The sequence below is a fragment of the Capsicum annuum genome, chromosome 9 (assembly GCF_002878395.1).
Source record: "Capsicum annuum cultivar UCD-10X-F1 chromosome 9, UCD10Xv1.1, whole genome shotgun sequence".
Lineage (NCBI taxonomy): Eukaryota > Viridiplantae > Streptophyta > Magnoliopsida > Solanales > Solanaceae > Capsicum > Capsicum annuum.
Window position 1 is genome coordinate 45,081,362 of NC_061119.1, and position 21,617 is coordinate 45,102,978.

Below are 21,617 nucleotides of genomic sequence, written 5' to 3' on the forward strand. Positions count from 1 at the left end.
CAAGACCAAAAAACCAAAATCATCCAGTCTGTAGTAAAGATAGAAGATGGCCGAGAGGTCATGAATGCTGTCTATACTTTGATTATTAACATCATTGAGCACTTCTCTGGAAGATGGACTGATAACAGTGAAAGTATTCAGACTTCGCTCCAAAATCTTAGATGTAAAACTTTGACATCCTGGAGGTGGTATAAAGATTTTTTTCTTTCCAGGGTCATGGAATTACCTGAGAGTAATAGCCCTCATTGGAAGTCTAAAATTTATTGATGGTCTTCCCATGTTATTTGCTGAAAGAGTTAGGAAAACTCTTAGCCGTTCCAATGTAAGTATTAGCTATGAGTCTTACATGTATGGTAACCTAATTAAAGTTGTGACTCAAGAAGGTTTAGCTTTGTGTAATGAGATTAAGTTAAACCAACAAGTTAAGAAGTATCGTCTTACTGAGAGATAACAGCAGGGAAAATTTTATGAGTAATTTGCCATAGATATTCCCAAAATCGAGAGAGAATCTCATAAGTATAAGAAGAAGTACTCCGAGGAGAGAAAGTCTTAAAAAAATTAAAAAGAAAGAGAAAAGAAAGGAGGATTACAAATCCAAAAAGGCTTATAGAAAATCCAAGAAAACCAGCACTTGTTACCAATGTGGAAGATTTGGTCACTTTGCAAAAGATTGCAAAGTAAAAAAGCAAGATCAAGAGTTTCACTATCGATGATAATATTAAAGACTCCTTTTGTAAGATATTGCTCAATTCCTCTCCAAAAAACTCCAGTCCGGGACCATAGTGATAGTGAGGAAAATGATTCAATCAGTGAGGACTTATGAGTTCTCCATCAAGAAGACTTTATGCCTTCAGAAGATGAGTGCATACCTTGCCAAGAGGGTCAACCTTGTACAAACAAGGAGGAAGGTGTTTTATACAACATCATATCCTAATTTCAAGATATAGAAATTAATAACTTGAAAGATGACAAATTAGCAGCTCTGCTAGAAATGCTAAAAGAGCTGGGTAAGGAGGATGATAAGCCATCCACCAGTTCTTCTCCTATTCAGGAAGAAATGCATATTATTCCCTCCCAAAAAGGTCCTTATACCATGACTGAAGTTAATAAACTTCTAAGGGAAAGACTGAAGGTTGAAGATATTCCAGCAACAACCCAGGACCTAAATAATAAGATAGATAATCTCAAAAAGGAAGTATCCTTCCTTAAGAGCCATAATTTGGCATTAGATCAAAGGGTTTCTGCTTTAGAAAACCCAAAATTATTACCCGTTAAAGATAACCAAACTCTCTCTGATGGAGAATTCCTTAAAACCTTAGAAGAAGCTGCTCACCAACACTTCTATACTAAGGTTACCTTTCTTATTGATTACAATTATAAGAAGGAATATACAGCTCTCATTAACATTAGGGCAGGCTGTAACTGCATTCAAGAAAGTATGATACCTTCAAGGTATTTCATAAAGACCACTAATATTGTGAGGAATGCAAGTGGTCAGAAAGTGAGAGTCGAATATAGAATCCCTAAAACTTACATTTGTAAAAACAAGGTTTGTATACCTGAAACTTTTGTTTTAGTTAAAGATATTACCGATGAATTATCTTAAGGAAACCTTGTTTCCTATATTTGTATCCTTTAGTCCGACGGGATAAAAAAGGTATCATTGGAACTTTTAATGGTAAACATATACAGTTTGAATTGTGTGATCCACCCTACACCAGATATTTAAATCTGATAAAACAAAAGATTCTTTTAAAAAATAAGCAAATGGAATTTTTGAAAAATGAAATTTGCAGTTTGACTATCAATGAAACTCTTCAAAAAACAAAATTACTTGGAAAAATTATGTTTCTAAAAAATCAGTTGACAATTCAAATTTGTGAAGATCATCCAAATGCGTTTTGGCAAAGGAAACAACATATTGTTAGTCTTCTATATGAAAATGATTCCAAGAAGGTAATATACCGATAAAGGCCAGACCTTGTCAATTGAATTCTGACTATTTAGAATTATGTAAAAAAGAAATTGAATTTCCTTTGCATAAAGGCCTGATTCGACCATCTAAGTCTCCATGGTCATGTACTGCTTTTTATGTGAATAAGCATGTAGAACAAGAACGAGGAGTTCTGAGGTTAGTTATTAATTACAAACCTTTGAATAAAATCCTCAAATGGATAAGGTATCCAATTCCCAATAAGAATGATTTTTAGATCGTTTGTGTGATGCTCTAATATTTTTAAATTTTGATTTGAAATCAGGTTATTGGCAAATCCAGATATTAGAAACTGACAAATATAAAACTGGTTTCAATGTTTCAATGGGACAATTCGAATGGAATGTCATGCCTTTTGGACTGAAGAATACTCCTTCAAAGTTTCAGAATATCATGGATGATATTTTTTTGCCATATTGTAATTTTATTATTGTCTATATTGATGACATTCTGGTGTTCTCAAAAAACATAGAGACACATTTTAAACATTTAGATCTTTTCAGAAAGATCATTATACAAAATGGCTTAGTGATCTCGAGGCCAAAGATATTTTTATTCCAGACTAATGTTAGATTTTTAGGACACAATATCGACAAAGAAAAAAATTTTGGGAAGTCTAAATTATATATCTCCTTTTGTGGAAGATCTGAAAAAGATACAACTATCTTGTATGATAGACTAAAGAAAAATCCTAAAGCACAGTCTGAGAGTCATACTACTGCGGTAAGAAATATTAAGGCTAAAGTTGAAAATCTTCCATGTCGTACACTTGCAAATCTCAATTGGGCAAAAACAATTGATACTAATGTATCTGACATTGGATATGGTGGAATTCTCAAGCAATATTCCCCAGAAGAAAAATGTGTTCATATTATTCGATTTTATTCTAGAAAATAGAGTGCCATTCAGAAAAATTATGCAATTGTAGCTAAAGAAATTCTTGCTATAGTTAAATGTGCTCTTAAATTTCAAGGCGATCTTTATAATCAAAAGTTCTTATTAGGACTGATTGCCAAGCTTCCAAATTTATCTTTAACAAAGATTTTAAACATGATGTCTCTAAGCAAATGTTTGCAAGATGGCAGGCGTTGTTAGCCCCATTTGATTTTGAAATCCAATATTTAAAAGGGTCGGATAATAGTCTACCCAATTTTTTAACTTGTGAGTTTTTAAGCTAATGTATTCTCTTATAGATTTCAGGATGGCATCACGAGGATCTTCTTCTTCCTTCAGAAGAAAAAAAGGAAGAAATTCACCAAGAGGCAAAGGTAATGTCCTCACCCAAATTGGAAATCAGAGGCTGATATCCTCGAGCATTGCAAACTCAAGTTCTTCTGGTATGAATACAGATGAACACACATATCAAGATTTTTTAGAATTCATGAAATTCAAGTCTAAGAAATAAGGGGATGATGAAGTCCCTTCCTATTCAAGTATTATTAAAGATGACAATGGGAATAATGAGTTGTATGAATGCAACAAGATAGAGGAAGTAATAATTTTCCTTGAAAACCATGATCTTCGATGGAAAGATAATCCTTGGTAGCTGATGCAAAGGTATTTGGATAATACATTTTATGCTGCAGTATCTTACAAATATCGCAACATTATCAATCCATATTATCTGCAATGGGTTCTGCAAAAATCCAACATTTATGTGCTATGATGGCAAACAACATGAAAACAACTTAATGAAAAAGCAAAAGTCATTTGTGAACAGTAAAGGACACTTAGCTTTCTGAAAAAGCAAGGGTCGTTTATAAATAGTAAAGGTCATTTTTGAATAGTAAGTGTCATTTCTTATTTTGTCTTTTGTATAGAGCATCCACTATATAAGGAGCTCATTTTCATTTTGAAGCGACAGGTTTTTCAAACCCCTCTTTCTCTAGCATACTCTCTTGTAAAAATATTTTGAGTGTTAATAAAATTCCATTGCTTCTTAGCACAATCCATTCGCCTTAAGATTATTTTAAATTTCTGTATCTTAATTTTTATTTTTACTTTTTACTATTGCTAGCCTATGATGGGCTAAATTTTCAGTGTTGAACTATAACAGAATATGTTACATGTATGAAATGATATTTTGTTATGAAAACAAGAATTGTAAACCTCCATTGTTGTAGAGGTCTATATGTTAAGATGCTACAATTATGAGTTCAATCTTGACATTTATGCCGGATGTCCCTGTAAAGGCCAATTAGCCAGGTCGGCGTGGAAGGGCATAATTGGGGCTTGGTTTAAGATTAGGCTCATGACTAAGGTTTAATAACATGTAGTAAAGGTACCAAGTACAACAATGAAGCGATTTGGTTCTTTTATTTTGATCTCATTGGTTTTAAATTATTATCTTAGTTCAAATATATACATTATTAGGTAAATATATATCACATTTTAAAAAAATAAGGATAAAAAAGAATAATAACAAACTAAACCTTTTTTTAACAAATTAATATAATATTTGAAATTTGAATTGGAATAGAATTTACGTTCTTAGTCTCTTTTATATGTACTCCTATATCATAAGTTTTATTGGTGAATTTGTTTACTACATTCTTTAAAATTTTTATTTTAAAAATTATTTGTGATTTAACATTCTTCTTTTTTATATGCAGGAAGGATATGATTTCTTCATCTTCAACTTTCTCTGTTATTGTAAACGAAAGGGAACAAGTCTACATCCATTCGCTTCTTACTTCAAATGGTAACACATTTTAAGAAGACAAGGAGAAAAAAAATCAATAATAATTAAAACTTTGTAAGCCAAAGATTTATAGGTAAATGAACTTTAAATTAATACAATTTTTATTGTTTAATTTATGAAGAAGTGTTTTTGAGAGTTTATTCTAATTTTTAATGATAATTTTGTTGTTATTGTTGACTTGCAGAAGAAACAAAGAAGACTGAAAAGAAGAAAATAAAAGATAAGTGCAGAGTAGAGTTTTGTTGGTATAGTTGGCAAGCTTAAATTTTTAAAATTTGTGTTTGATATTCTTCTTCTTCTTCCTTCTTTTTAATATTGTTTTATTTCACAGTTCTTTCTATATTTAATTCAATTGTATGCAATTTATGATTGTCTGATTTCTATATTTAATAAGTACCACATTCACATTTTTACTTTATTAGTAGGAAGATTGCAAATTTATAGTTATTTAGATATTTTAATTTATTTATTCTCTTTTAATTATACTTGCAAATTTACATTTATTTATAAATTATTTTAGTAATTTTGGGCATCATTTAGTTTCATAATATGGAGAAAGAAAATTTTAAAAATATAAAATCAAATCATTGCCGAAAAAGGTAAATTTTTAATATAATATCTTAAACATGTTGTACACAGATTACATAGTTTTTTTTTTAATGTAGAATGAATTTTTTATTTTATTTTTATACTTTAAATTCATATTCAAGAAATTTTCTTACCTTATTGAATTTCTTATAACTCTTGAGAAAAATTCAATAAATTTAAATGAATAGCCAACATCTCTGTTTATATATTATATTAATATTAAATTATAATTTATAAAATATAGATAAATCTAAACAATGGAAAAGGTTAAGAAATAAATTTAATTTTTAAAAGTGTTTCTTTAAATATAATGAGTAAACTTTTATATTTTAATGAATTTATGATTTTACTTTTTTCTTTAAAATTAATATTCAAAAAATATTACATACACTATGAAATTAATTTTAATTCTTAGAAAAAGCTAATACTTTTTTTTAATTTGAGTAAAAAAGTTTAAAATTAAATATGAGATAAAATTATATTTCGGTATATATGAAAGTGTTTAACTAATTTTAAACGAGGTAAAAAATTCACACAAATTAAATTATTTTGGAGTCTTCTTCTAATTTTTATTTATTTATTTTGTTGTGCATAGTAAAATTTATCTATTTTAATTTCTATATTTTGAGATAAGAGATAAAAAATTCAACTACATGTAACACAAAAAAATAATTTAATGAAAAGTCACATTAAAAAAATAAAGTAAAAAAAATTGCACACTGAATTATGTGTGTGGAGTAGTTGGTTGGTGTAAATCAAATATTATGAATAATATAATTAAAACATTGAAAATATAATTATTATTTTTTACAACTAATGAATTTTTTCACAGATTTAGTTAGAGTAAGAGGGGTTGCGTGGGGGTGGGGGTGGGGGGATGGGTCTAGGGAGGGGGAAGTAGACTTTTTTTAAAAAAAAATTAAGGGTGGGGTGGGGGTGAGGATGGGGAGATGGATATGGATATAGACGCAGAGGTGGGGGTAGGAGTGGAAAGTGGGTGGAGTGTAGATTTCTTTTTTCCACATTTCATTGAGAAATAAAATGAAAACTGAACTTTTTTCTAAAGGTGGTTTGATTTAGCATATTTGAACACCACTACTACTACTACTACTACTACTACTATTATTATTATTATTATTATTATTATTATTATTATTATTATTATTATTATTATTATTATACCTATTATTATTATTGTTGTTATTATTATTATTATTATCAAGTTATTAAGTAAAATGAATAGCTAAATTAAATTTTAAACACATAATTAATAAGGATAATTTCATATATTTTATCCTTTAATATATTAAATTCTTAAGTTATTTGTCAAATCAAAAAAACAAGTAAAAAGGAATTGAGAGAATACCTTTTCTCCTTTTTTTTTTTTTTTTTCATTTTGCTTGATCCTTATACTAAAATAAAAGAGAAAATACCCAATTACCCCCCTGAACTATACCCCAAAAGATTATTACACACCTTAACTTAAAGGGGGGTCCTGTTACCCCCCTTAAACTAACTAAAAGTGTTATTTTGACACCCTTAGTGCCTACGTGGCACACAAGTGTGCTTACGTGGACACTTCGTAGGCACTAAGGGTATCAAAATTACACTTTTAAATAGTTCAGGGGTAATAGGACCTCCTTTAAGTTGAGGTGTGTCTTAACCTTTTGGGGTGCAGTTCAGGAGGGTAATTGGGTATTATCTCAAAATAAAATTTACTATTTGATTATTGTTTTAGCAAATAAAGAAAAATTTATTATTTTCTTTTTCAAATTACCGTTATCATTAAGTAACTATACAACATAATAGTTGTCAATCGTATACTTTCAAATTATAATTATTGAGATAAATAAATCAACTCCTATTAAACAGTTTTTATTAATAGGAGTACCAAATCAACAAATGTAAAATAAAATGAAATGAATAGAATGCATATTTATGTTTTTACATTTTAGTAAAATTTGTGCAACTTTTAAGTCACAGTCTCTTTTTCAATCAGAGCATTTATTATTTTTAATAATACTTATTCTCTTTTGAGTGTGTTTGGTACAATCATTTTTTAAATAAAAAACCTTACTTTAATTTTTTTTTTTAATTAGTGTGTTTCTTACTTGTTTTTTTTATATTCGGTATGTAAGTAAAATATTATTTAAAAATTATTTCTATATAATTTAGATAAGTATTATGAGAGATAAGGTATGGAGTGACGGATAGGGGTGTTCATGGGTCGGTTTGGGTTGGTTATTGTTCAAAACCATAACCAAACCAACTTAGTCGGTTTTAAAATTTCTAAAACCAAACCAAATAAAAAAATAACCATCGGCTTGGTTTTTGTCGGTTTAGTTTGGTTTTTTGGGTTTATAACTTTAGCTAATGATAAAGGTTGAAAATTTTAAAAACAAATCCAATCTAACATATGAGATATCAACCGAATGTTGTATCTCAACCTTGAAACTACGATATCAACTGAGTGTTATACTTTGGCAAAGCCATGACAACACCATATGAACACTTCTAAGAAAATATTTTAAAATAATATTTAACAGAATGAGACGCATAAACTTCTTGTTCAACAAGGTTAAAAAAGAAAGTTAAAATTAGTGATTGTCTATAGTTTAGTGAATCTCAGCTGTAAATTTCAATATACAATAAGATATTATTTTCACAATTAGTATCATTTGTCATTCAAAATGCGAAATTCATTTAGAATTTCATAAGGTACTGTCAACTGGATGAAGACATATGACTGAATGTGTTACAACTAAAGTTAAATTATGATTAAAATATAAAATGTAACAAATATTTAGATTGTATTTATGGATAATATATAAATAATTATAATATATATATATATATATATATCGGTTCGGTTTGGTTATTTTATCGGTTATTTTAGAGTAAAATCAAACCAAACCAAACCAAATTAGTATCGATTTTTTAAAATTCAAAACCAAACCAAACCTAACCAAATATCAATTTTTTTAATCGTTTGATTTGGATCGCGGTTCGGTTTGGTTAAAAACCAAACTTTGAACACCCCTAGTGATGGAGATGGAAGCTACGGTGGGTGAAGACAAGGTGTATTGAAGAGTGAAGGGCTCAATGAATGTGAAATATAGAATATAATTTTTCTACTTCCACGAAGTCATTTTTATAAGTCCAAAAGACTTATTTTCTAGAGAAAATATTTTTTCCAATAATCTATCAAATATGATTTTTTTTAAAACATGTTGAATACATCACTTATTTATTTTAAATTAAATTTTATATCTATTCATGTTCGGTAATTATCCTTTATACTTTCTTTTTCTTAAATAAAGTCACTAAAAGTTATCCAAATATAACAAAAATATTTTAATAATCATAGTAGTTTACCCGACAAACATACTCAATGTATCACTAAATTAAATTAATTATGTAATAGAAAAATGTTATGTAAATTAGATTTTTTAAAATTAAAATTTATATTCTTTATGATAAGTTTGGCTCAGACTCAACATGAGTCTTTTGCAATTAGTTATAAATATGAAATAGATATAGATTATTATTATTATTGGAATTAAAAAGTTTTTATTTTTATGCAGTTTTTGTTTCCTCCGGCAACATCGTAGGTGGGTTTGGGAGACAATTTAACATTAGTTACCTCAAAAACTCAAAACCCTTACCCTCTTTCTCTTCTTTGCGCCTCTCTTTCTTCCATTCACCTTCTCGGCTTTATACCATTTCTCCACATTATACACAACTAATTCCAAGATTTACAAAGGGTATCTAAATTTATTATAAAATTCATATATTTTTTTATAACCATTATGTCCGGGTCAACTTTTGCGCAACTTGTTTATAAAGTTCATGTCTTTTTTGTATCTAACTTTTCTTTACTCTTTTACAGTTCTAATGGCTGCTGCTCCTACAGAGATGGATAGGGAACAGGTTCTTTTTTTCTTTCACTATATATGATTTTTTTTTTTTTTTGTATTAATGGGTGTTTGTTTTTGATCTATTAGTGTTGTTTTTGGCTATTTTTTTTTCTTTTTTTTGGTGATAGCAGATATTCTCTATGGCAGAGAAAGAGATGGAGTATAGAGTGGAGATGTTTAACAAGTTGGTACCTTTTTGCTTTCTTGAATGTTTGGAGGCATACCCATCTGTGTCATTTTGATGAAACTAGCAAATTGTATAAGGATTATTAGTCTCTGTGTTATTGGTATATTAAACTGATACACTTGCAACTTACCTGAAGTAAGTAATAGCAACAATATCCACAGTGTAATCCCACAAGTTAGGGTTTGGTATACCCCGTGTAATAAGCCCATTGTAATCCCACAAGTTGGGTTTTTGAAGGAGGTTGACTCTGACTCATAGTGATCATTTATCAAAGAATGACTCTGGTTATCAAATGATTGAACAATGAGACTTATAGTCGTCATTTATCAAAGAATGACTGTTATGAAATAATTGAACAATCGGGAGCAATTTAATTACTATACTTGGTAGACATTCACAAAAATCATCTAATGAAGTATGAGTTTAATTACACTCCTATGTTGAAAAGGTAGAGTGTAGGTTTCCAATAGTTCTAGACTAAAGTAAAGTATATTAAAAATCAAGTATGTAAAGAAACTACAGTGGTGACAAATCCATACCGGTATAATGAAGAAGAAAACAGTAGCAACAACAAAAAATGTGATAATCCCAGTCAAAGAGAGAACAAAATTGTAGAAAAAGATAGTAGCTGAGAAATACAAGAAATATTTGTAAGGAATTTGCACAACGCTTGATTACATACTAATCACAACACTCGACCTCCAAATCCTCCCATTTCGGGTCATGTCCTCGTTAAGCTACAAGTGTGCTATGTCTTGTTGAATCACATCTCCCCAATACTTCTTCGGTTTACCTCTACTCTCCTCATACCCAATATAGCCAACTTACATGGAATAGCTAAGTACCACACAATTGTATGCTGATTCTTTGTTGTATATAATCTTTTACTACTAACATTTGTGTTGGGAACTGGGATTGATAGTCTATGTCCTTTTGAACATCAAAATGTTTTCTAGATATAAAGTTGGAGAGAAAGACCTGATGTGAGTTGTGTAAACCTTCTTAAGCTAGTTAGAGAGGGGACACTTGTGCTTATTTATCTCAAGTTTTATACACACTTTTCTCATGTCACCTGATTCTTTTTCTTGGTACAAGCACACAAATTTTTGTTGACAGCTGGTGTGAGCTATATGTTGTTTCCACAACACCTTTTGAGGGACTTGATGGGGGAATTCTTACACATCTAAAGGCCTAAATTAAACAAAGAAAGCGTCTATTCATGAGGCGGTTATAATTTGACATTGTAATCAAGTCCCTCAAAAGGTGCTGTGGGAACATAAAAGTTGCTAGTTTTTATTAGATGTACTACGATACTCTTAGGGGTCATTTGGTAGAGTGTATTGGAAAGTTAATGCATGTATTAGTTTAATGTGTATTAGTAGTACCTTGTTTGAATATCCTTTTACCCTATGTATAACTAATGCTTGTAGTAGTTATACACTATTGTGTATTGAGGAGTGTATTACTAATACCTTAAAATCTATGGCATTAGTAATGCAATGGGGCTAATGCATGCATTAGCATGCTTAAAGACACTATTGTCCCTCAAAAAAATTTCCGCATCCTTTTCAACGTATATATTGAGGGTATTATGTAAAAAAAAAAAAAATTGTTTTTAGAAATTATGTAATTCATGTTATTTTTAATACATCGAACCAAACACTGCATAAGAAAAATACAAGCATAACTAATGCAAGCATAGCTGACACAAACATTGTTAATACAAGCATTATTAATACACCATATTTTGTATTATTCTTATACACTCTACCAAACGACTCCTTAATATGATGTTTGGGAGTAATTTTTTCCTCTGCAAAAGGTAGTGTTAACTGTTTTCTAGTTATTGTCTTGACTTGTTGGGCTCTAGTTCTTGTTTCTCATCCGGCCTACTTCTCTAATCTCTTACCTGCTCTTTTTCCTTCTAAAACTATAATTCAGGCTTACACATACATGCTTCCAGAAATGCGTCGAGAGCAAGTATGTTACTCATTCTTTTTATGCTTCTGGCCTTGAGTTTTGTGCATCATATTTTCAAGATTTAGTTTCTTGGCTGACAATGCATTTGTAAATGGCTTTTCAGGTACAAGGACTCGGAGTTGAACATGGGTGAAAATAGTTGTATTGACCGATGTGTTGCAAAGTACTGGCAGGTAAACTATGGTTGTGCTTTCTCACTTCACTAAATCATGGAGTTAACCTATAACCACATAATAAATATACAAGATTTACTTTCAAGTGGTAAATTACGCTGGTTGCATTAGCTATATCATCAACTCTGTCTGGGTCTAATGGAAATGGCTAAACCTTTTCTGAACAGACTGAATAGTTACATTTTAGTTCTAAGAGATGACTAATCTTTTCTACTGACAAATCCTGTGGCTTTTGGTAGTTCTCTGGTTTAATTATGATAATTTTTTTTCCTTTTTTGCTTGTTTCACATTTTAGGTTGGTACTAAAAAGGTGTACTTTGACCAAATTACTCCAATAGAATAGATGACCCTTACTACTTAAAGTGGATAAATATGGATTTTATCATCTTTATAATTACTGAAGGGAATGAATAGGTTAGAAGGAAGAAAGCTATGCATTGTTTTGCCGTTTATACGAGATACATCAGGGTATATACACTTTTTCACGTACCTCTGGTAACCCCTTCGAGGTCTGGGCCCACTAGTTATTGGTTACGAATTATAAACACCAAAATAAAGGTGCCAACCTTTAAATATAAGAATAATTGACAAAGTTCCTGAACTAATTCTCTTTTAATCGAGGACACTTGTTCAAAGCTAAACCATGAATGAAGGAACAACCTAAGCGACTTGATAATAAAGGAACCAATCATAACAAACTGCTAAGCAAAAAGGTTAAACACTAACAAACAGTAACATGCGTGCAAATACACCTCCTTATGGTAGGCAGTGTGCAACAAGACCTAACTTGAACATCTGGCTGAAAGATGGTTTGGGAAGATCCTTTGTGAGGTTTTGCTGGTTAATCTGCATCATTTATGTTACAACCCAAACATGCTTTTGCTGCACTTCCTTTTGAACATAATGGAATGACTATATTGTGTTTTATTCGACTGTGGGAGAATAATATCTTCATGCAAGTATGGGGCACCAACATTGTCACAGTAGATAATGGAAATTTTGTGAAGTTGAGTTGCAACTATGCCAGTTTTTTGGCCAAGTAGTTTAAACTAGTGTACTTGCAACTCGATGTACATCTTCAATAGAGGAGCGAGCTGTTGTGTTGTGTTTTTGGAGGAGACCAGCTCATAGGATTGTTACAAAAAAAGAGAAGATAATCAATAGTGAGGTTCTATTAGTGATAACCCAGTATAATACACATAGAGATAGAAATGCTACTGCTTGTTAAATGTTAACCAAGCTGAATAGTGCCTCAAGGGTACCTAATTATCTATTTGAGAGCTTTCTACTGAAGCTAAGAGGGAGTTTGCAAATTGTGATAGTTTGTTTATTGAATAACAAATGTCCATGCGTGTGAACAACATAAATACTATAGCTTGGCAAGGAATTTCCTTGTATTTGGTTGCATCAACTGGTTTTACATCATCATTAATCTAGAGTTACCTCAGTAACACTTATTCAGTGTTTCAGCAAGTTTGCGACGATTCATTTTCTCATTACACAGTATGTCAAGTATTTACACTTTGAGGTACTTCAACAACCCTATAAAATAGTTCAGATTATCAAGATCATTTGTTGACAAGCAAGCAACAAAGGAGAAATGACTTGGTTAACATCTAACCTCTCGCTTCCAATGATGATAATATCATCTACATAAATGAGCAAGTATACAGTAGAGTTGTCATGATGAAGGATGAGGAGCAAAGTATCAGATTTTACAGATTTCAGAGTTGATTGTATCCCACACAGGGAACTTGCTTGATACCATAGTTTGCCTTTTTAGACAACACAGATAAGCGGAAAATCTCAAAGATTGGTCAATATAATACCTTTTCGTCGAGATTACCATGCAGAAAAGACATTATTGACGTCTAATTTTCATAGTGGACAATCTGATCTTGTTACAATCTAGAGTATCAAATGAACAATAGTTGGTTTGGATTACGGATTGAATGAGGAGTTAAAGTCAATATTATGACAATAAGTAAATCCGTGATTTGAGAAGTTGTTTCAGGGAGAACTTTGCGACGAGACATGACCTCATAATGATCTAGCCAACCATCAGCATTTTGCTTGATCTTGTACAACCACTTACAAAGAATAATGTTTTTAAAATGATCACGTGGTAGCAGTTCCCATTTCATCAATGCATCATGTGTTGAAATCCATGTATGATGCATTGATGAAAGATCAAAGGTGGGAATTGGTAACACGTGATCCAACTAAATGTTTCTTGTAAGTTTGATTGTATTTGGTGCGAATTGGTAACACGTGATCCAACTAAAATGTTTCTTGTAAGTTTGATTGTATTGGATTAAACAAAACACTGATACTCAATAGATCGTTATAAGGTATACTCGTCTCGTCGCAAAGGGATTAACTGGACACCCTAGTGCTGATTTCCGCTGCATAGTCAGCATAATAGTCACATCAACTGTTGTTCCTGTGATACTTCTTTTGCAATAAAACTTAATTAGCCTCTTAGGACGAACATGAGATCAATTACGCCTTTCTCTAAAATCCATCTAGATGAAGAGGCATATGGAACAACCCCCTAAATTTCAAGACAAGAATTTCCCTCTAATGTGTGCCATCTTTAAAAGGCGAGCTATTGTGTCAAACAGGCTCCTCTGTGTGTTGTATGATGAAAGCAAACATCATTTGCTATCTTTTGAATTTGTAAAATCTGGGTTTGATACTTCGATTTCATTAGTCATCAGTACCACACCATTGTCTACCTGCTCATCTATGTGGATGATATCTTAATCATGGAAACAAGAGTTTAGTAATCCATTCATTAACTTGTTGCCCGTTTCTTCATAAAAGATTTTTGGCAATCTTAACAATTTTCTAGGTGTTGAAATACTTCAATGTGTAGATGGCGTTATGTTGTCTCAATCCGTACTGCATGAGGAAAATGAGCTTATTGCAATCCTACTAAAACTCCAGTAAGTGCTCCAAGTTAATTTGGGTGTGGAAGCAACTGATACAGCCAGATATAGGGACGTCGTTGTGAAAGCTACAATATTTTTCATTCACGGCAGAACCAAAGAATGTATGCAGAGTTGGTGCCAGGTGCGATGGCGCAAGATGGCAAAGATCCAACTAAAGACTGAAAGTGTGGTGCGTTTGCATGGGAAATGTTGTCTTCCATGTGTTAAAGTCATGACTTCCATTTAGTTTGATCAGAAGTTGTGAAGTGGGTGAAACTGGACTACCATTTTGCAAATTGGGAGCCTAAGGGTGTGTGTTTTTGTAGCTATTAAACGAAAAGATATCTTCTTTTTGGTCTATAACGAAGGGGCTAATTCGCCCCTCGATTAGTGACACTAATTAGCCCCTTTGGTATAAAGGAGGTGCCCTTTTGGTTTAATTGCTATAAAACCGCTCTCTTTAGTCTCTTAACTCGCCATTTTTCTGGTAATGCTATAAGCATTATGAACTCTGGCGTTTGTTTGTCTTTTGGTAGATGGTGAGAGGGAATAAAGAAGTTAATGATCTTGCAAGTTTAGAGCTTTTGGTCTCTTGATAGCTGATACCCATATAAACACCAAAGTAGTTGAACCAGTGGGCAACATTAAGTACGAGATGAGTTTCCCCTGAATCCTGTGATAGACTTGAAGCTGAACTGTGAATGAACAACTTCACTGGACAGGAATCTAACCTAACAAATTGCTAGAGAAAAGGCCGAACTGTTCTATTGAAAGATGATTTGAACTGTACTATTCAAATCACCTGTCCAGTTTACTACATTAAGATCAGGTGTGTGGACAGTATCTGAGTTAAAATTGTAAAAGGGTGTTGAAATTGAATTTCATTTTTGAACATAACCCTTGAATCAAAGAATTTGTGAAAGTTGAAGATTTTGGGAATGGAAACCATAGTTTTACTTGAAATATACATTTCAATTAGTATTCTTCATTGAAGTTCTAATCAAGAATTTTAGTAGCAAATACTGGTAATATTTATGTCCAAATGGGAAATTTCAAGCTTGTAACTTTGTTGTTGGCCTACTTGGACCTAGTGCCTTATCTACTTGTATTTTCTTTAAGATCCAACAGTAATTAAGCACACCATTTAAATCTTTTCTGCAGGTAACTAACCTTGTGGGGGTGCTTCTTGGGAACAATCGACCCATGTAACATTTTCTTTTTGTCTACTTTATGGAGTTCGAATAATCTATCAGGGAGAACAGCAAGGAAGAAATTGATGATCCTCTTCTTTATTCCTCAAAGATGTTGCACCTCTTTGAACAAATTTTACTATATTTAGAAGTATATTTCAATTTTATTCCTTGACAGTAAAGATGATCTGAACCAATGTGTAATGACTATTAATGATTTTTTCTGATACAGTAGGTAAATTTCAGATTTTTGGCCAAAATTTATTAGATTTTGTTGTTGCAAATTGCAATAAATCAGTTTCGCAGTTTTTTGACCAGAATGTTGGAGTATCTCTCACTTGATGCAGATATTAGTATCCATGGTTTAGTACGTTGCTATGTTTTTGTTCCAGTTCTATCTTGTTGTTTTTGATATATAATATACAAGTCTTGTTAACTGTTTGTGGGGGCTCCGTCTCTCTAGACATTGGAGCCCGTGTCCGCACCGACCCCACAATGTATATTAGTTTTTCTATTTCAATGTGTGTAAGTAAAACAGATGAAATTTCGTGAGTTCATTAAATATTTTTCAGCCGTAATTTGTTCTTTTTGTTTTAGAAAAAAAGGTCAAGTATTTAAAGTTTCAAGCTAATTAGGTAGCGACAAATCTTGTTTTTTTTTTTTTTTTTTTTTTTTTTTGGGTTTTTTTCGTCTTTGCTAATATAGATGATTTACTTAGGAATGATTCATAGTTTCAGGAATTGTATTTCGTGGTTACTTAAATATTAAACTTTGTCAATACTGTGTGAAAAAGATGCATTCTTTCTTATTCTTTTCGTCTAATACTATTTTCCTCTTATTTTATTTTATGTGTCATCATTGTTTTTATCCGTCTCTAAAAAAATATTATTTTTTTATTTAATAATTATTTAAAGATATTTCACTTTTATTCTTATTGATTTCATTTATAAAGTCTTATTTAATTAAAAATAATAATAATAGTATATTATTTTAATAAAAGATAATTTAATAAAAAAATCAAGTCTTTGTTTATTTCTTAAACTCCATGTTCGGTCAAACTATGACACATAAAATGAGATGGATGGAGTAATACTTCAATATTTATTTGACACACAAATTAATAATAAATAATAGATATAATTTCATTATATGATCATTTGAATATATAATAATATATTTATTATATTTCTATCAAGTAAATATTACTTTTTGAATATAATAAATTTAATATTTTTAAAAATATATTAAGTAATAAATAGTACATTTAACAGAAAAGATTAAATGAATCGAAATATATAAATTATCTATTAATTTTTTATATTGAATAAATTTTATAAAATATTTAATTTTAGTAATATTGATAAGTACTGTTAAATGGAGATAGAGTTGTTGCAGAGCCATGGCCCGTAACTTCAACATGTCACTCAATGGACTATAGTTAGATGACAAACAATTTGGTGGTGGTTCTTGCACACTTCCACGTGGTAAGGCCATATGAAATTCAACCATTTAAAAGTGGTCCATGTTTTCAGTATATTTACTAAAATGTTGAGAACAGATAACGAAATATATTAAAAAGTACCATAAGAAAGGCCTACTTATAACTATCAAAATGGGCCCAACCCAATTCAACCTAGCAGACGAGGTTAATGGGTTAGAATGAATTAGTCCTTTTAATTAAAGGATTTTTCAAAGGCAAAAATTTATATATAATCTAACTAACTTTCTAATCTAAATTTTATATTTATAATTTATAGATAAAATAAATGATAGTTTTATATATATATATACAAAAAAGAACATAACAACAAAAAGAGATAAAAAAGCAAATTTTAATGTAATAAATGTCCTTAATCTTCTCTAACTTTTCATTTATTTCTCTGATATAACAGATCAATAAATATGAATTTATGCATTAATTACTCCCTCAAAATTTGATAATTTTTTTTTAATAAAAAAAAAATTATAATTTACAGGAGAAAATTGGTAATTCGTGCATACAAAATTTTGGTATATACAATTTACACAAATTATTTTTTTACTTGAATTTATTTACTGAAATCCTTTTTTGAATCTAAAACGCAATAAAAATTGATTCAATTTCAACATAATGAAAATCGATTTTATTATTGATTTGAATTAGATTTTCGAAATTGAATGCACAATATAAACTTTAAACACTTTCAAATTGTCAATTTTGTAATTACTATTATTTTTTTGTTCAATAACTTCAATTGTAATTTTGTGTTTCAATTTTCGTATTCAATTTTTATTTTCGTAATTTTTAATTTTTTTCCCACAGAAGTTGTTAAAAGGTTATAATCCTTGTTTGTGTTAGTTTTTTTTTTCTTTTCTAAATCCCATTTGTAATTGCAATTTGTGTGATATATTCATTCATTACTCTACTGCATATTTCATAATATACATATTGAAAGTCTTTTAATATTTTTTTATGTATATCTATTAATAGTATATTTGAATTTCTGTATATCTGTTAACATAAGTGTATAATTGTATTTGTATATCTGTTTTAAAGGTTACAAAGATTATTTTTATTATTTGTATATCTATTGTTTGTATATCTGTATATTAGTTTACATAAATTTGATATTTGTGTATCTGCTGTTTGTATATCTATATATACAAATTTGAATGCTATTTGTAAACAATATTGCAAACGAAATATACATACATTCAAATCAAAATTGTTGTTTATTATTTATATATCTGTTGTTTGTATATCTGTATATACAAATTTGAATGTTGTTTGTAAATGAAATATACATGCAAACGAAATATACATATTTGTATATTTGTTGTTTGTATATCTGTATATACATATATTCAAACGACATAAACATATACATATATGTTTATTATTTGTATATATGTTGTTCTGTATATACAAATTTGAATGTTTTACATAATAACAAATTTGAATGTATATACATATATGCATTCTAAAACTGTATATATCTGCATATGCATTATTCTTCAAAATGTATATGTGAAAGTTAACTGTATATACATATATGTAAATTGTATGTACATATATCAAAATACAAACTGTATATACATACATACACTCTAACTATGTATACATATGCATGTATTATTCTACAAAAAAAAGTATATGTATCTACATATATTGAAACAAAAATGTATATTGACCAACAATTCTGTTTCATGAGAATATATACAAAAAATTCTCGTAATTATTGTTAACTTCATTGCTCCCCTTTTTAGATTTAGTTACCTTAAAATATTTTTCCTTTCCGCGTTGCTAGAAGATGCAAAATTCTTTTTTTTTTTTTGATAAATCATCCATAAAAAAATGTGGGAGTGACTTACATAATATATAAAAATTTATATTATAAAATAAAAATCCGCAAAAACGAAAAAATTATAAAAATGGGGGAGTGTTCCCCTTTTTCTAATTTTTTAAATATATGAACAACGAAAAAATTTAACGACTAACTGACATAATATATACAAAATTTTAAAAAATTAAATCTAATGTCAATAAATATCCTAAACTGATTTTCTATGGTGAAAAATCCGCAAAAATGATTTATCACAGAAAAATTAAGGATTATATTTTGTGATATTAGAGTGACTTTGAGAGAAAAATAAGGAGAAAAAAGTTGAAGAAGATCTCTTGAATAATCATGTATTATGATGTTGCCAATGTTGTCGTTTCTTTAATTTAAAATCAAGGATATTAGAGTGATTTTGAGAGAAAATTAAGGAAAAAATAGTTGAAGAAGATATCATAAAAAATCTTGTATTTTGATATTTCATTGTTGCCTTTTTTGAGTCAATAGGATAGAGAGAGAATATAAAGAAAATATCAAAAATAAATATATGAGAGAGAAAATTGATATATAAGAATCTTAATATATTTGTATATAGGGCCTCCAGAAAAAAACTAACTTTTAACTACCAAATGACTATGAATTGTAATTTTTTAAAACATTAATCATATCACGTAATTAATATAGTATTTTGTCTATAATATGTAATTTTCCCTTTTTCAAATTACAGTTCAATCCAGTCCTAAGCGAGCTATGGATTGAGATAAATTGATCCTTCAAAAAAATATAAATAACCTAAAATATGAATAACAAAGATAATCACCAACTTTTATGTTTTCACTTTAATACGTCACCTACTAATTTTTAGCATGTTATAGGCATCTTTTTAATATCTTTAATTGTAATTAGCTCTTGACATTACTGTAATAAGTAGAGAAAAGATGATTTAGCTACAAATTCCTTGAATTTTTTTAATATGATTAAGATAATAAATACATGTATACACAAAGTATCTACACAAAAGTAGCAATATCATAACAAAAGAGAGCCTAATTTAAATAACAAAATATTGCATTAAGTAAAGGCAACAAGTACTAAACCACACACTAAGAACTTTAAAAAAATTAGCATCAATCAAAGGATGGATAAAATAAAAGTAGCTAGTCAGAAAAGATTGACAAAATCCTAATTTCTACTCCCTCCGTCTCAAATTACCTGCCCCAAATTTTCTTATTTGATTTCTCATTTTACTTATCTTTTTTATTAATCAAGAAGAGACAATTTTTTTTATGTTATACCCTTTGCATTAATTATTTTTTCTTCAAATTAAAATGTAAATATCATTTAATAGTGGTACTATGGTAAACTAGCCATGTTATTAATTATTTTTCTTAATCAATGTACCATCTCAATTTGGGACGGGTAATTTGAGACGGAGGGAGTAATAAATAAAAGACCAGCTTAAAAGTATTTAATAATTATTTTTATTGTCCTGACCCACGGGCTGGCCTCTGAGACTAATGAGTTAGGCCTCCGAGGCTGATGAGTCAAGTGAGACTGGATTTATAAGTCTCGTTTCTAAATAGGTTGAAAAAACTTAGCCCAATTTCACTTAATTGAAGGATTGGGTTGGACCGACCTCACGGGCCAAACTCATTTTGACAGCTCTAGCCCTACACATCTAGTAAAAGGGATGAAACTGAAATTGAGTGAAAAGTTGAATGATTTTAAAGTCCATGGACGTGGTACTAATTTTCAATATATGTTGTCCATCACTAGTATGCTCAAGTTTTATGAAACTTCAGAATTATCGTTATGATCGCAAGTATGTCGACGAAGAGGAGGTTGCTTGATAACACTTTATATCTCTATATTAAGATATAAGCTATGGACACGTATGTATCTCTATAATAAGCTAAAACTATGTACCTATATCGAATCATATTTAGTCTCCTTGAGGTAAATATGTAATGAAGTTCATATTGATTATTGTGATTACATTGTGAAATTTCAATGATCTGAGCCAAACTATCAAGTTGTGGATGCATTATCTAAGCTTGCTGTATGGATAAGTCTACCTTTTAGTTAATGTTTTGTACTGTATTGCTCGCAATCATTATAGCCATTCGGTGTGGATATATAAAGGGTATAAGGATTGATTCATTATTTATCGAGTTAGAGGCATGAAATCTTATACGTATTGTCCAATTCATCTCAATATTATTGACTTTGCAATTTAAGACAAAGTTAATGTTTTTGAAAACTCACACTTATCTCGACATAGATAAAGCGATAAACCTTTTATTTTACTTATGGAATTTGGATATGAAATCGCAGGAGTAAATAATTTGATTAGTTTTACAACATAAAAACACCTATAAAAATAATTCATCAGTCTACAATTCTTGACCCCCAGTTATTGTAGAGATATTGAACATATTGTCGATACGGTTCAACTAAATCAACCCCCCTCCCCCTCACCCTCACCCTCCCCCAACCAAACTACACCTCATCTCACCAACTCCACTTCCCACCAACCAAACTACACCTCATCTCACCAACTCCACTTCTTATTAAGAAGTAACAAAAATTATATATTTCATTCACGTTTCCACTCACTTAGAACCTTTGCTCATCTTGA

The 21,617-nt window shown here is 29.9% G+C and overlaps 1 protein-coding gene across 1 annotated transcript; it reads left to right on the plus strand.

The window, feature by feature from the left end:
- The first annotated feature begins 8,836 nt into the window (after positions 1-8,836).
- LOC107842872 (mitochondrial import inner membrane translocase subunit TIM10) lies at positions 8,837-15,922 on the plus strand. The gene is made up of 6 exons (XM_016686915.2): positions 8,837-9,046; positions 9,172-9,212; positions 9,331-9,383; positions 11,328-11,366; positions 11,470-11,539; positions 15,634-15,922. The coding sequence occupies exons 2-6, from the start codon at positions 9,177-9,179 to the stop codon at positions 15,679-15,681; spliced, it is 246 nt and encodes an 81-aa protein (XP_016542401.1). The 5' UTR covers positions 8,837-9,046; positions 9,172-9,176; the 3' UTR covers positions 15,682-15,922.
- Positions 15,923-21,617: the final 5,695 nt, after the last annotated feature.

Coding starts and splice junctions, on each gene's coding strand:
- LOC107842872 (XM_016686915.2), top strand. CDS start 9,177: ATGGCTGCTGCTCCTACAGAGATGGATAGGGAACAG. Junction 9,213..9,330: donor CAGAGATGGATAGGGAACAG/GTTCTTTTTTTC, acceptor TGGTGATAGCAG/ATATTCTCTATGGCAGAGAA. Junction 9,384..11,327: donor AGAGTGGAGATGTTTAACAA/GTTGGTACCTTT, acceptor ACTATAATTCAG/GCTTACACATACATGCTTCC.